This window comes from Chiloscyllium plagiosum, unplaced genomic scaffold (genome assembly GCF_037043375.1).
Source record: "Chiloscyllium plagiosum isolate Xiang-an unplaced genomic scaffold, Cpla_swu_hap1 HiC_scaffold_33, whole genome shotgun sequence".
NCBI classification, from domain to species: Eukaryota; Metazoa; Chordata; class Chondrichthyes; order Orectolobiformes; family Hemiscylliidae; genus Chiloscyllium; species Chiloscyllium plagiosum.
The window spans coordinates 23,998,847-24,013,341 of NW_028270171.1; the positions used below are offsets into that span (position 1 = coordinate 23,998,847).

A 14,495-nucleotide genomic window follows, 5' to 3' on the forward strand; every position below is an offset into this window, starting at 1 on the left:
TTTTCCTTTTAAACCCCTGACTAATGCACCTAACCTACACATCCTTGAACACAATGGACAATTTAACATGGCCAATTCACCTACCTGCATAACCTTTGAATTGTGGGAGGAAACTGGAGCACCTGGTGGAAACTCACACGGACACAGGGCGAATGTGTAAACTCCACACAGACAGTCACCTGAGTCTGAAATCAAACCCAGATCCCTGGCGCTGTGAGGCAGCAGTGCTAACCACTGAGCCACTATGCCGCCCTTTGGGAGTATGTTGTTAAAAGAGCTTAAAAAAAATCTTTTCCTGCAGTTGGAGAATCCACTCTGATATCTTGATCACCAAGTTTCACTTACAAACCCTGAGCTACTAATCTGGTTTTCGCTTTATATATCCCACCTGGAGAATATCCCACCAGGATTATTGGTTCTGCTGTGTTTGAGTTGGGAGCCATTCATGATCTGTACAGGATACCTATACACCCCTATGTTCTTCCAACTTAGGAAATAGCAGTGGATCTAACTCTGTATTTTCCCATATCTGTTGTCAAAGTGAGCCACTGCAATAACATTAAGCAAGACAAAGGACCAAATATCAATAAACACACTCCATTTTAACAAAGGCCCCATGTCGTTTCCAAGTAACAGCCAAGCTAATGTATTTGATAATCACTGATTATTGAGGGAGTCTGTATTTTTCGCACACTGTGATAACAGATCATGTTACTTTGCATGTAAATCTTGATGCAAACAATATGCAGTGGTAAAATGAATCCTTCCACTTCCTTATTTAACGAACCAATGAACTATTCTAGATCGATGAAGAAATTAGTGTGCTGCCCATTTCGAAAAACCTGCTCCATTCAATGTCTGTATCATTGGTTCTAACTGACAAAATATGATCAATGTCCAACCAGCGCTCGCTCGTGCTCTCTCTCTCTCTCTCTCTCCCTTCCCTCCCCCCCCCCCCCCGACCCCAACTCTGGCCATGTTCTCTTTATTATTCTTTCGATCAATAAGTGGGAACTTATACTGCATGTCCATATTACAGCAGTGACTAAATTTCAGAAGCAATTCATTTTGAGAGATTTTATTTCATGACAAGTTGCCATACAATGACATAACAATAAAAGGAGGAGCCTACTCAGCTCTTCAAATATGTTCTGCTATTCAATTCGAGCATGGCAGATCTGATCTGAATTCCACCTATCTGCCTTTGAATCCGTAATCCTTAATATCACTGCTTTCTGTTATAATTCTGAACAGTCCAGCTGTAACAGAAAAAGTTATGTCCCTGGATTCTCCCATGAGAGAGAATAATTCCTCTTCATTATATCCTTTCATCATCACTTTCTCATCTGCATTCAAGGTAGCACGAATGTATGCAGCCTGTCTTAATCATTTAACCCTTTTAACTTTGTTAACATTCTCGTGAATCTGAAGTAAACTTGCTCAAAGGCCAGTTTTACCCTCATGGCGATGAGGTGTCCAGAACAGAGTTTGGTGTTCCAGGTGCAGGTTAACTAGGGCTCTGTACAGTTATGACTTTGAATTCAAACCTTTTTGCACTAAAGGCAAACAATCTTTCTTAAGTGGTCCAGTGATTTGTGTATTGTTAGGAAAAGGCTAATTTTGTTGAAGCTTGTCATTTTATATTCATCAGGACAATTTGCAAGAATATCACAGTGAAGGGAATAGTGTGATTTGGACAAGTTCAATGTGAAGGTAAGTGCATGGCAGTTGAAGTATAATGTGGATAAATGTGAGGTTATCCACTTTGGTAGCAAAACAGGAATGCAGACTACTATTACAATAGTACTAGATTAAGAAAGGGGGAGGTGCAACAAGACCAAGATGCCCTTGTACACCAGTTGCTGAAGGTATGCATACAGATGCAGCAGAAAACAAAGAAGCCAAATGGTATGTTGACCTTCACAGTGAGAAAATTTGAGTGCAGGAACGGGAAAGTATCATTCCAGTTGTAGAGGACCTTAGTGAAACCATATCTGGAGTATTGTGTCCATCCCACCTAAGGAAGGATGTTCTGGCTATGGAAGCAGTAATGAAGGCTGACCAAACTGATTCCTGGGATGATGTTGTCACAAAGCTGGTCCTGTATTTGTAAAAGCTGTCCTTTTCTCAAGGATACTGTGTCCTTTAGTTTTTTCAGAGGGGTCGTAAACCAGGTCAGGCTCTGATCAGACTGGTTTAATACAGAGATTAAAGGGTATTGAGAGGCCTTTTTGTTTATATGTAAACAGATGAGACTTCAGGCCAAAGTGGTCATGTTTTAGAAGTGATCTGTATAATGAAAGGGGAGTGGTCAGCTCTCTAGCTGAGCAGTTCAGTTCCGTCCAGAACTAGTTGGGAGTTCAACAGTGAGCTGTGTGGAAACTCTCTCTCTCTCTCTGTCTTTTTGCCCTTCTATTTTCAACATGTAAGTATCTGTTCCATTTTTTAACTGTGTTTTAAGGGGGTTTGATAATTGGGACTGTTTTGTATATTCAGAACAGTATAATAAGTCTAGTTTGGATAGACTGAGTTCTGTAGGGTTTCTTTATTCTGTTCTTTTTGTTTCATTGTGTGATTTTGTGAATAAATTTCTGTCTGTTTTAAAACCTAGTAGTCAACCTAGCTAGCTTACTCCGGGTAATTCTCACTGTACACTTACCAAAGCAAATTGCAAAGTTATGGTCTGGGTTGCCTGCTCAAGAGTGTTTTGAGTGGTCTGGCCTAGTCCATAATAGTTTGGGGGCTCTTTTGCGAGTGGAAGGTACTAGTGTCTTTATTTTGGGTGATGATTTGGTTGGATAGACAAAGCTTGGGATAGTAATGGCTCTTACAGTCACCAAAAGTTTTCTGGATATGGATGTGGTGACTTTGGAAGTTTTGCAAAAGGTAAATAGGACCAAGTTGCAGGAATTAGCATACAAGCTGGAATTGGAACTGCCTACTTCAGTGAGGAAAGGAGAGGTAATTACAGCAGTAGCTCAGCATTCAAACTTGCTAGAGAAACCATCAGAACCTTTAGAGATGGCAAGAATTCAATTGCAAATGAAGCAGCTCGAGTTAGAGGCGAGAGGTTAGAGGTTTCCAGCAGAAATGAAGCAGTTTGAGTTACGAATGAAAGCAGATGAGAGGGAAAAAGAGAGCAGAGAAAGAAAAAGAGAGAGCTTTTGAACTTTGACACTTAAAAAGGAAAGTCAGCTTTAAAACCTGAGAGTAGGCTTAGTGAGGAAGAGATTAAGGATGAGCATGCCCCTGGTAGTCAGAAGCCTAGTGAGAAACTGTTTAAGTATGTTCAAGCATTGCCTAAATTTGATGAGAAGAATGTGGAAGCCTTTTTCATCTCATTTGAAAAGATGGTTAAACAAATGCAGTGGCCAGTGGCAATGTGGGTTTTGTTGATCCAAACGCAACAAGTAGGTAGGGCTAGAGAGATATTCGCATCCCTATCAGAGGAAGTATCTGGGGAGTATGAGGAGGTGAAAAAAGCCATTTTAAGTGCATATGAGCTTGTGCCAGAAGCCTATAGGCATCATTTCAGGAATCTAAGCAGGGACCCTGGTCAAACCTACATTGAGTTTGAAAGGATCAAACAGAGTAATTTTGATAGATGGATATGAGCTTTGAAAACTGAGCAAACCTATGATGGCCTTAGAGAGTTAATTATTTTGAAGGAATTCAAAACTTCACTGCCTGAAGTAGTGCGAGCTCATGTGAATGAGCAGAGAGTTAAAACAGCAAGGTTAACAACTGAAGTAGCTGATGATTATGAGCTGGTTCATAAAACTTGGTTTGGCTTCCAGAATCAATTTCAGTCCACAAGGCTTAGAAATTGTGTAAAAGGGAAATCCTTAGTGGAAAGGGAAAGGTAGATCTCAGTGAAGCTCAGAAGGAGAACTTACCACAGGGTAAAAAAGAAACCCTGGTGGGGGCAAAGGAGTTAAAAAGCTGCAGTGTTTTCATTGTAGTAAGGTGGGCCACATGAAATCACAGAGTTGGTGGGCTAGGAGAAAGCCAGATGTAGGAAAACCAGACAAGCCTGGGAGTTTTTTGGACTAGTAACAAAAAGCACAAGGGAAGTTAGACAACTGCCTCAGTGTGCAAGATGATCAGATGTTGATTAAGGAGGAAGTGCCAGATCTGCTTAAAAAAAATACATGCAAGGGTAAAGTTTGCTCACATAGGCCAGGAGCAGTAGGTAAGAAGGTTACAATATTAAGGGACACTGGATCCTCTCAGTCTGTAATGCTAAAGGAGATATTTACTCCTTAGGGACTATTGCCAGAAAAGGGACTGTAACAGGAATTCATGGTGAGACAAAATGTGGTCAATTATGTAAAGTGAGGCTAGAGAGTCCAGAGAAGACTGGAGAATTTATGGTAGGAGTACTGGACAAACTCTCAGCTCTAGGAATACAACTTGTTCTTGCAAATGATATAGCTGATTCACCAGTAGGCGTGCTGCCGACTCTAGTTGAAAAGCCAGTTGAAATGCAAGCAACTGAAGAAATAAAGGATCTTTATTCAGAGATTTTCACCGATTGTGTGGTCACAGAATCACAGAGGCACAAGTTGAAGCAAGAGAGATCAAAAAGCACAGGTAAAGAAGCTGACATAGCTTTATCCAAGACTTTTTTTGATCAGATAAGTAGCATAGAGCAGGAGCAAATAGGCAAACATGCAAGTATCTTTAGTTCTACTAACCTGATTGAGTTACAGCAGAAAGATGAGAACTTAAAACAGTTATATCAAAAGGCATATACAGAGAAGGAGAGTGAATGCCTCCACATTCAAGCAGATGATAAATGGGTAGAATTCATCAGATTGTTTTGGCAGTAGGGTATAGAAAGGAGGTGCTGCGAGTGTCGCATGAGCTACCACTTGGAGGTCATTTAGGGGTAAGGAAAGCACAGGCTAAAATACAAATACATTTTTACTAGCCTGGACTACGTAAGGATGTAGTTTAATTTTGCCGGATGTGTCTTACATGTCAACTAATCGGAAAACGACAGGCAGTAATAAAACCTATATCTTTAATACCTATTCCAGCACTTGAGGAACCTTTCAGATGAGTCTTGATTGTGTAGGATCTCTATCTCAAACAAAAACTGGGAATAAGAATTTATTAACAATAATGGATGTGCAGACTAGATTTCCAGAGGCAGTCCCATTATACAGCATCACAGCTAAAGGGGTTGTAGAAGAATTACTTACATTTTTTACTAGATACAGACTATCAATAGAGATCCAGTCAGATCAAGGATCAAACTTCACATCCAAACTATTCAAGGAGGTTATGGATAACTTGGGAATAAAGCAATTCAAATGTACTGTGTACCATCCAGAATCGCAGGGAGCGCCAGAGAGATGGCATCAAACACTAAAGACCATGTTGCAGGCTTATGGTCAGGATTATCCAGATGATTGGGATAAGGGAGTTCAGTTTGTACTTTTTGGGATCAGAAATGCACCAAATGAATCGACCGAATTCAGTCCATTTGAATTAATTTTTGGGCATGAAGTAAGAGGACCATTAAAATTGATTAAGCAGAAATTAATAAGTCAGAATTCAAAGCCCACCCATTTGAACTATGTGTCAAGTTTTAGAGAACGATTAAATAGAGCTGGACAGTTTGCTAGACAGCATTTAAAAGTATCACAGCATACAATGAAACAGGAAGCAGATAAGAAATCACAAATTTGCAATTTTACAATTGGGGATAAGTTATTGGTATTACTTCCAGTAACAGGTGAGACTTTAAAAGCAAGGTTTAGTGGACCATATCAAATCGAGAGGAAATTGAGTGAGGTGAACTACGTGATGAGGACTTTAGACAGGAAGAAATCTCAGAGTGTGTCATGTGAATGCTCAAAAGGCATTTTGGTAGGGAAGGAAAGCAAGAGAAGATGTTTACAATTACAGCACAGAAGGAGGAGCCAAGTTCAGAGGACTCTGAGTTGGACATTCCTCAAATCAAATTGGACAATGAGGAAGTTGTCAAAAATTGGGATAAATTATTGAGTTACCTTCCACAAAAAATTGAAATGACCTGGAAGAGTAATTACTATCACATGGGGAGATATGTAGAAATAAACTGGGAATTACTAACCTAATTGTGCATGATGTAGATATAGGAGATGCTGTTCCAATTAAGCAACATCCTTATCGGCGTAACACTCTAAAATTGGCACAGGTTCAGAAGGCAATAGAGTGCATGCTCCAAGATGGCATATTCAAAGTGAGTTGCAGTGAGTAGAGCTCACCCATAGTCATGGTGCCAAAGCCAGATGGTACCCAACAGTTATGTGTGGACTATCACAAAGTCAACACCATTACAAAGACTGATGCATATCCAGTTCCACGGTTGGAGGGCTGTGTCAAAAAAGTGGGACAAGCAACTTAATTTCTAAGTTGGACTTGCTCAGAGGCTACTGGCAAGTAACTCTGTCAGAGAGAGCAAAGGCAATTTCGGCTTTATTAACGCCAAAAGGACTATATTAGTTTTTTCAGCTTTTTTCTAAAAGGTGTTCATTTTCTCAAGGATACTGTGTCCTTGATTTTTTTTCAGAGGCGTCATCAACCAGGCCGGGCTCTGATCAAACTAGTTTGGTACAGAGATTAAAGGGTATTGAGAGGCCTTTTTGTTTATATGTAAACAGATGGGACTTCAGGCCAAAGTGGTCATATTTTAGAAGTGACCTGTATAATGAAAGGGGAGTGGACAGCTCTCTAGCTGAGCAGTTCAGTTCCTTTCAAAACTAGTTGGGAGTTCAACAGTGAGCGGTGTGGAAACTCTCTCTCCTTCTCTCTGTCTGCCCCCCCCTCTCCCCCACTCTTCTGTAAGAATCTGTTCCATTTTTTAACTGTGTTTTAAGGGGGGGTTGCTTATTGGGACTGTTTTGTCTATTCAGAACAGCATAATTAAGTCTAGTTTGGATAGACTGAGTTCTGTAGGGGTTCTTTATTCTGTTCTTTGTGTTTCATTGTGTAATTTCGTGAATAAATTTCTGTCTGTTTTAAAACCAGTAGTCAACCTAGCTAGCTTACTCCGGGTAATTCTCACTACACTTAACCAAAACAAATTGCAAAGTTATGGTCTGGATTGCCTACTCAAGAATGTTTTGAGTGGTCTGGCCTAGTCCATAACAATGTATGAAGAGAGAACATTCACTGGAAGTTAGCAGCATGAAAGGGATCTCATAGAAACTTACAAAATTCTAATAGAACCAGACAGGATAAACAGAGGAAGGACACAGGGGTCCAAAACAGGGCTCCAGTTTAAGGATATGGGGTATGCTATTTAGGACTGAGATGAAGATAAATTTATTCACCAGGAAGTGGTGAGGCTGTGAAATTGTCTGCCACAGAAAGTCTTGAGGCCAAATCCTTGAATATTTTCATGAAGGTGTTAGATGTGGTTCTTGGGTCTAAAGGGATCAAATGGTATTGGGAGAAAGCAGGAACAGGGTAATGAGTGAATTTGACAAAGGTCAAATTGCCTACTCCTGCTACTGTTTCTAAAACATTTCAGTGATTTTGTACTTGGCCTGCAATCTTTCTCTACTCCTCCACAATTCTAGCTTCTCACCTTTTAGAAAACATCTGATTATTTTTGGATCATTTTTAAGATTCAAAATAGATGACCTTACAGTTCTTCACACGTAGCTCCAGTTTGCCCACTCATTGCAGCAGCCATCATTGCAAAGAGGTTTTGTTTTCTTGGTAGCTTAGCTATGTGGCTTAATAGGAACATCAGATTTAGGCCATTCAACCCTTCAAGGCTACTTCACCTTTCAATGAGATCATGGCTGATCAGGTTGTGGTCCTGACTACCGTCATAACCCTGGGTTCCCTTGTCAATCAAAAATCAATTCAAGGGCAACTAGGGATGGGCGATGAATGCCTATTTATCATTGAATTTTGAAAACCTTCCCTAGCCCTGAAAGAATTCAATAACCCAGTCTCCATTGCTCTATGCAGGAGAGAATTCTACAGACTCAGATTGACAACAGATAAGCTGTATACTTTAGTACAAAATGCAGTTTGTAGACTTTAATTTTAATTCTGTAAATTAAAGAGACCTGCATCATGCAAAATATTTAAGTAGTTGCAATCCTTTTATTATCTTAGTTTTTTATTTCAATGATTATCTGCAGTTTGTAAATTATGATTACTTGTTTATGTGTAACATTGGCACAATTGAGTCTTCATGACATTTTTTAATAAACGTATCATTCATTTATAATGTCCATGGTGTACACTCTGACATCTCTCATGCTTCATCACATCCTACGTTTTCTTGGTGAGAAACAGTACACAAAGTGGGCACAGTACTGGTTCTACATTTACTAGGAGTTGTGAAACAGCAATTTACAAAATTGTTCTGGCACAACATATCCATTCAACCCATCAAGTCCATGCTAGCTCCCCACATAACAATCCACCCCTTCACTAGATTCTTTTGATCACAAGCCCTTTATATCCCTCATGTTTCCACCCACTGTAGGAGACATTGATTTGTAACAGGCACTCTCTTCCAAATCAAGATGTAGCTTTATTTATTATAAACACACAAAGGTGCAGGGCACCCTGTAAACAACACAATACAATATTGTCCGTGTGGCCAACCACTTACACTGACAGGATGATAGTTTATGAATTAATCAGCCTTCAGATAGATTCAGCTAGAAAATAAACACCATGCCATCGAACAATTAGAAATGAAGTTAGAATTATTTGTCAATTAAAACAATTGTGTATTTAAAAACTTAAAACAGAGTTTAACAAGAAACAGCATACAATAGTTCGAGAAGGAATGTCCTAATAAGTAAACCATGTAACAAACAAGACATCACTAATGATAAATATGAATTGCTTGTATGGAGAGAATATCCTAATGATTAAATTACAGTGATTTTGTGAAAAGAACACATACAAATCTCATTGTTGGAGCCACATTATAAGTGAGTGCCTTTCAGTCAGAAATTCCCATTTTTCTTTGGCCAAGTTAAACTGAGTACTGTTTAGTTCTAATTTTCTCTAGTTTCTTTTTATCCTTCACTTTCATAATTGCATAAGTTTTGCAATTTCTAGCTCAAAATAAACACAAATACTACTCTACCTCAAAAAGTCTCTATAAAACACCCCAGATATCATTTCAGGCCAGCAAAGCTCAAAATTATTTAAACACAGACAAGTATTTGGAAACAGTTACTGCGCTGGGACATCGGGACAGTCTGAAATTGTTTTGCCATTGCAAGCAGTCATTAAATGGGCTGCTGTTGCATTTTGCTGAATGTTCCTCTTAAGCCGTCTCTTCAAATATAAATGTGGTGAGTGGGTAGTTGTGCCCTGGTAACTGCATCTTGGAAGATCCCTTTTACCTACTCAAAGACTGGGTAACTACACAGCTTCATGAACCAATGCTGGGTCTGTGTCAATGACACAATGATTTCTTAACATTAGATAGGGAATTTTGTTTTTGGGAAGGAAAGCTTTCAAAATATTGACTCTGCACTTTTTTCTGTAATATCATTCACGTTATTCAGAAACTAGCAGCATAGTTCCAGCCTGCTTTAAAAGTCGAAAACAAATTCACTTGAGTAAATTATTTGGAAAATAAATGCTCAACTATGCAATGGACGGCAATAATCAGCACATGAGATGTGCTGTCCATTAGTTGAGTCTGGCTTTGCTTAGCAGTTGTCTGTGAATTTACACCCTTCCTTTGGGAGTGGAAGCACTGTAAATACACACCCACACTCATGCACGTCCTACCCACACTCACGCACGTCCTGCCCACACTCACTCTTCACCAGGGCAGTAACACAAGATGGAATAGGTCGAGAGCAAAGGTTAACCACGGCAATGTACAACATTACACTTCTTGTCCACAGTCCCAACGTTACTGTATTGAACAGATGATAACTGAGTCCATCTTTTTTTAAACATAAGACAGAAAGAGCTGCTAACAAAATAAAAAAGTCTCCTTATTAAATTTCAAAAAAATCTTTTCTTAAACTGTATGTACACAAAGTTTCTGAAGAATTAAACTGAAAACCAAAAGCAGTCCATGTTTACATTTAGTGATAAGAATCATTTCTTGGCTTTTCTCCCTTTCGCTTTTAGCCCACTTGCTTTCTTCACCTTGGTCTTGGCTTTGGCTTTTGCTGGTTTTGCCTTCTTGGGCTTTTTGGATGTGGTAGCCTTCTTCTTAGGTGTCTTGGCTTTCTTTTTATCCACTTTTGCTTTCTTCGCCTTGGCTGCTGGCTTGGCTGGCTTGCGGGCCATTGATCCCTTGCGGCCAGTGAGGCTCTTCTTTGGTGCCTTGGCCATTTTCTTTACTGCCTTCTTCGGTTCCTCACTTTTAACTAACCGGAAGGAGCCTGAGGCACCTAAGCCCGTGGTCTGCTTGACAACACTGCTATTCACCAGTTTCTTGAGTGCCAGCTTGATCTGTATTTTGGCGTTCTCACCCACCTTGAACTCATTGCAGATATACTTCTCAATGGCTTGGCGGGAGACACCAGAGCGGCTGTTCAGTGCTTGGATGGCAGTGATGATCATGTCCGTGTACTTGGGGTGGTCTATGCTCTTCTTGGCCGCCTTGGCACGCTTGGCCTTGGGGGGAGCCGGGGTGGAGTTCTCGGTCATGGTTGGTGAGCCTGGAAGTTTCCTCTTTCAGTCCTTGATGGGAACAGGAGGCAGCTGGCAGCCCCAGTCTGTGTAAATCTGTGTATATGTGTGTGCAGTAGCTGTGCTCCTGACACACTCAGCTCCTTCCTTGTGTGTAGCAGCTCCTGTTCTGAGCTCCGGCTGGGTGTTTATAAGCTCGGCGCGGACCTGAGTGAGAACACCAGCTGCTGGCAGCTCCGGGCCGCGGAGAAATGGCGAACCTTGCCCGCCATCTGTGTTTCTTCAGCGGCACAAAACACCAGCCCGGGGCCCTACCAGGCGCCCGCGGTTAGCCTGGACCGGCCCGGGGGGAGCTCGGCACCCCGGACTCGGTGGCAAGCCGGCGGGGAGAGCTCGGGGAAGCCGGACAGAGGAGTGAGAGCCCCTAGACGGCGACAGGAGGCGGCAGGTGCCGAGGAAAATCGCGAGTTGGGGCGGTATAGCGGCGGAGCCGGACGCCGGAGGCACTCCGGGACCGGCCTCCTACCCGGGGGAGAGCCCGGACTAGGGACACGGCGGGGAGCCGGGAGGCTTTGGGCACCGACTATGCCCGCAATCCAGCCCCATGTTCCGGCAACTAACACAAGAAAAGTGGCCGGCTCCGCCATTGACTCCGTGACGTTTCCTGACACTTTTCTTCCCCATTAATTTTCCGCGAGTTTCCAACTTGTGCAAAGTGCAAGGGGGCCCGTGCCATCCCTCCTCCCCCCCGAATGGACACCCCCTTCTCTGTTTGGTTAGGATCTGGGCAACTTTGTAGCGGAGTTTAAGTAACCTTGCTCTGTCAAACTCTCTATGTCTACTCCAGGTAGCTCAGGCTACCTCACCTATTTACAATAGGAGACACTCAGAGAACTCGAGTTGTCTCAGTTATATAGACTAGGGCTAATAATGTTTGCATCTGTTTTTATTCACCTGCCCAATTTTTTATACCAACTCTGAAAAAAAGTTTTTTAAAATTATATGACTATGTACGTTTGTAACTAATTAATGGCTCTTTCAACAACTCAAAAATATCAGACTTCAAGTTCCCATATAGTAGGTATGTTGATGTTTGCATGTGTTAAATTCTCCTTCCAACCACCCCAAAAAACAGACTTCTCTTTTTATATATTAAGAATGTTTATGTTTGCATTTGTGTTTGATACTCCTTTCAGCAATCCAAAAGGGATCTCAAGTTTTCACTTTTTTTCACATACATTTGATATTTATGTTTGCATGTGTTTAATATTCTACATTTCCAATAACCAAAAGAAAGATAATTAAAGCTTTTTGTTATATATCGGTGCTTTATGTTCCATCTCTGTTTAAAAATTACATTCCCCCCAAAAAAAAGCGCTCCGAGTTTTTATATATATGATGTTTTATATTTGTGTCGATGTTTAATTCCAGTTTTCCAAGAATTATTCCAGGACAAATATTTTATATTTTTATTTTAAAACTGCGTTGCACTTTGTGCTTTGATTACTGAAACTAGCTCTTCTAATGTAAAGTTATTTTTGTTGTAATTCAGTGCATCCGACCGTCTGCTAATTGCACAGCAGACTCTAATGGGGTGGGAAGCAGCGCTCCCGGAGTCTGTTGTGCAAGTTGATGCACCGCAGGAGACGCCAATTTCAGGCTTTGGTCCCCACCCGGTGGCTACAAACCTTGCCCTTCCCAGTTACCACTTATTGCAGACAAAGAGTTGCATTTAGGATTTCAGAGGCAGTGCATGGACAGATGCAACTTTGTTTATGCGAATGTGGCAGGTTTGTGCACTAACAGTATAACCACCAGAATGAGCGTTTCCAAATCGAACAAGTTTATTTTGAGAAGTCCCAGTAGTGAAATGCAAAGTTGCACTGCATTTGAAACAGATGTGTGTTAGTGTTGAGGTTGCAAAAAAACCGAAGTGTACGTCCTAAAATGGTTAAGGCAGTTTTGAATCGCCATCTTGGATTGTGTGACTTAAGCCCGGGTTTTCATGCTAACCGCTAAATGGATAATTTGATTCTTCCACTAGTTATATGATAGGAGGCTGTAGTTTGATAACGAAACAAGATCGTTCCAAAAAGCAACCGCTAAAACTGAGAGACTGACGTTTGGAGAAAATACTTTTTGTGTTGCTCGTTTGAAACGTGTGCGTTGAGGATGTGTTGTTTATTTGGGAGCTTTACTGTGTCCTGGGTATTTTATCTTTTAAAAAAAAACACGCACAGCAAGTTGTGTCCTATTCCACAGAATAATCAAAATATTGTGACGCTATACACAGTGTTAATCGCAGCAAGAAAGTTTAACTGAATCAAACGTTTCTTCCGAAATGTGTAATCTTTCAGAAGAACTGAAAAACTTTATAGCATTTAAGGGCCAATGTTCTGTTACTGCATGTGTCTGAAAACGAGTTACAGACATTACATTAAGTGTCTGTCATTCGACTTTGTATTATATCATCATTTCAAACACTAGTGTACAATTTGCTTCTCCTGACTTTTGTGTTTAATCTTTCAGAATTTCACGTTCCTATCATCTCTTTGTGACTGCTTCGTTCCCTCTCCTCCCACCTCCCTCCCCATACTTCCTTCTCTGTTCCTCAATCGTTGCTTCATCACTCATTTTCTTATTATATTTCTCTCTCATATATCCAATCTTTTTCCTGTCACCCTTGTTCCCTCTCCACCCGGTCTACCCTACTTTTCAGTAGTCACACCCCTGTAGCTTGATAAATTGTAAGTCTACATCCAATGATTGTTGTTTCAGGAGAGCAGGCGCATTTATATGGGAGCATCTCAGTTTGGCTTTCCGTTTGTCAGGCACGAGTTGTGGAGCTAGCCGGGGCCTCGGAACAACCACGATTTGAGTAGGGCAAACAACTTACGGAATACTTCCCATTTTCTGGCCCCGAAGAATAATCATGGGACTGGAAATGTTAATTCTGTTTCTCACCCCACCGATGCTGCCAGAGTTCTACCAGCACTCTTTCTTCTCCCATTCGCTTTTTTTTAACCAAGTGGGAATAAATATTTGGAGACGGGAGGCGGAAAGCCAAAACGTTTGAAGGGTGATTCAAGAGCATCAGTGCAGGAACTTTCAAAGTGGGACAGGGAACTTGAAATGGAGAATGGGAGTGGGGGAATATGGTGATAATGTGCAAAAGTGAATTGGGCTAATTGGATAGATTTGATTCCCTACAGTTTGGAAACAGGCCATTTGGCCCAACAAGTCCATACCAATCCTCCAAAGAGTAACCAACCCAGACCTATTCCCCTACCCTATATTTACCCTTCACTAATGCCATGGGCAATTTAGCATGACCAGTTCACCTGGCATGCATACCTTTGTATTGAGGGAGGAAACCAGAGCAAACCCACGCCAGACACAGGGAGAATGCGCAAACTCCACGCAGATAGTTGCCCGAGGTGGGAATCGAACTGCACTGCACTGTGAGGCAGCAGTGCTAATCACTGAGCCACCAAGCCCCCCCACCCTGATAGTGGTGTCAAAGGGTCAACACAGAGAGGATGGTCAACTGCCAGGCTGTCAGATTCAGCCTCTGAATCGGCCCCAGTGCATTCACCTCTGAATCGGTCCCAGTGCCCTCACCTCTGAATCGGTCCCAGTGCCCTCACCTCTGACTCTGTCCCAGTGCCCTCACCTCTGACTCTGCCCCGTGCCCTCACCTCTGACTCTGTCCCCGTGCCCTCGCCTCTGACTCTGTCCCCATGCCCTCGCCTCTGGATCGGTCCCCGTGCCCTCGCCTCTGGATCGGTCCCAGTGCCCTTCGGTCCCAGTGCCCTCGCCTCTGAATCGGTCCCAGTGCCCTCGCCTCTGAATCGGTCCCAGTGCCC

General features: G+C 41.8%; 1 protein-coding gene across 1 annotated transcript; it reads right to left on the reverse strand.

Moving 5' to 3' along the window:
- Positions 1-8,528: 8,528 nt before the first annotated feature.
- Positions 8,529-10,779, reverse strand: LOC122542309 (histone H1.0-like). Its single transcript, XM_043679924.2, has one exon. The coding sequence runs from the start codon at positions 10,645-10,647 to the stop codon at positions 10,090-10,092; it is 558 nt and encodes a 185-aa protein (XP_043535859.2). The 5' UTR covers positions 10,648-10,779; the 3' UTR covers positions 8,529-10,089.
- Between the last annotated feature and the right edge of the window lie 3,716 nt (positions 10,780-14,495).

Bases quoted from the DNA above. Each gene is read 5' to 3' on its own strand.
- LOC122542309 (XM_043679924.2), bottom strand. From the start codon at position 10,647: ATGACCGAGAACTCCACCCCGGCTCCCCCCAAGGCCAAGCGTGCCAAG.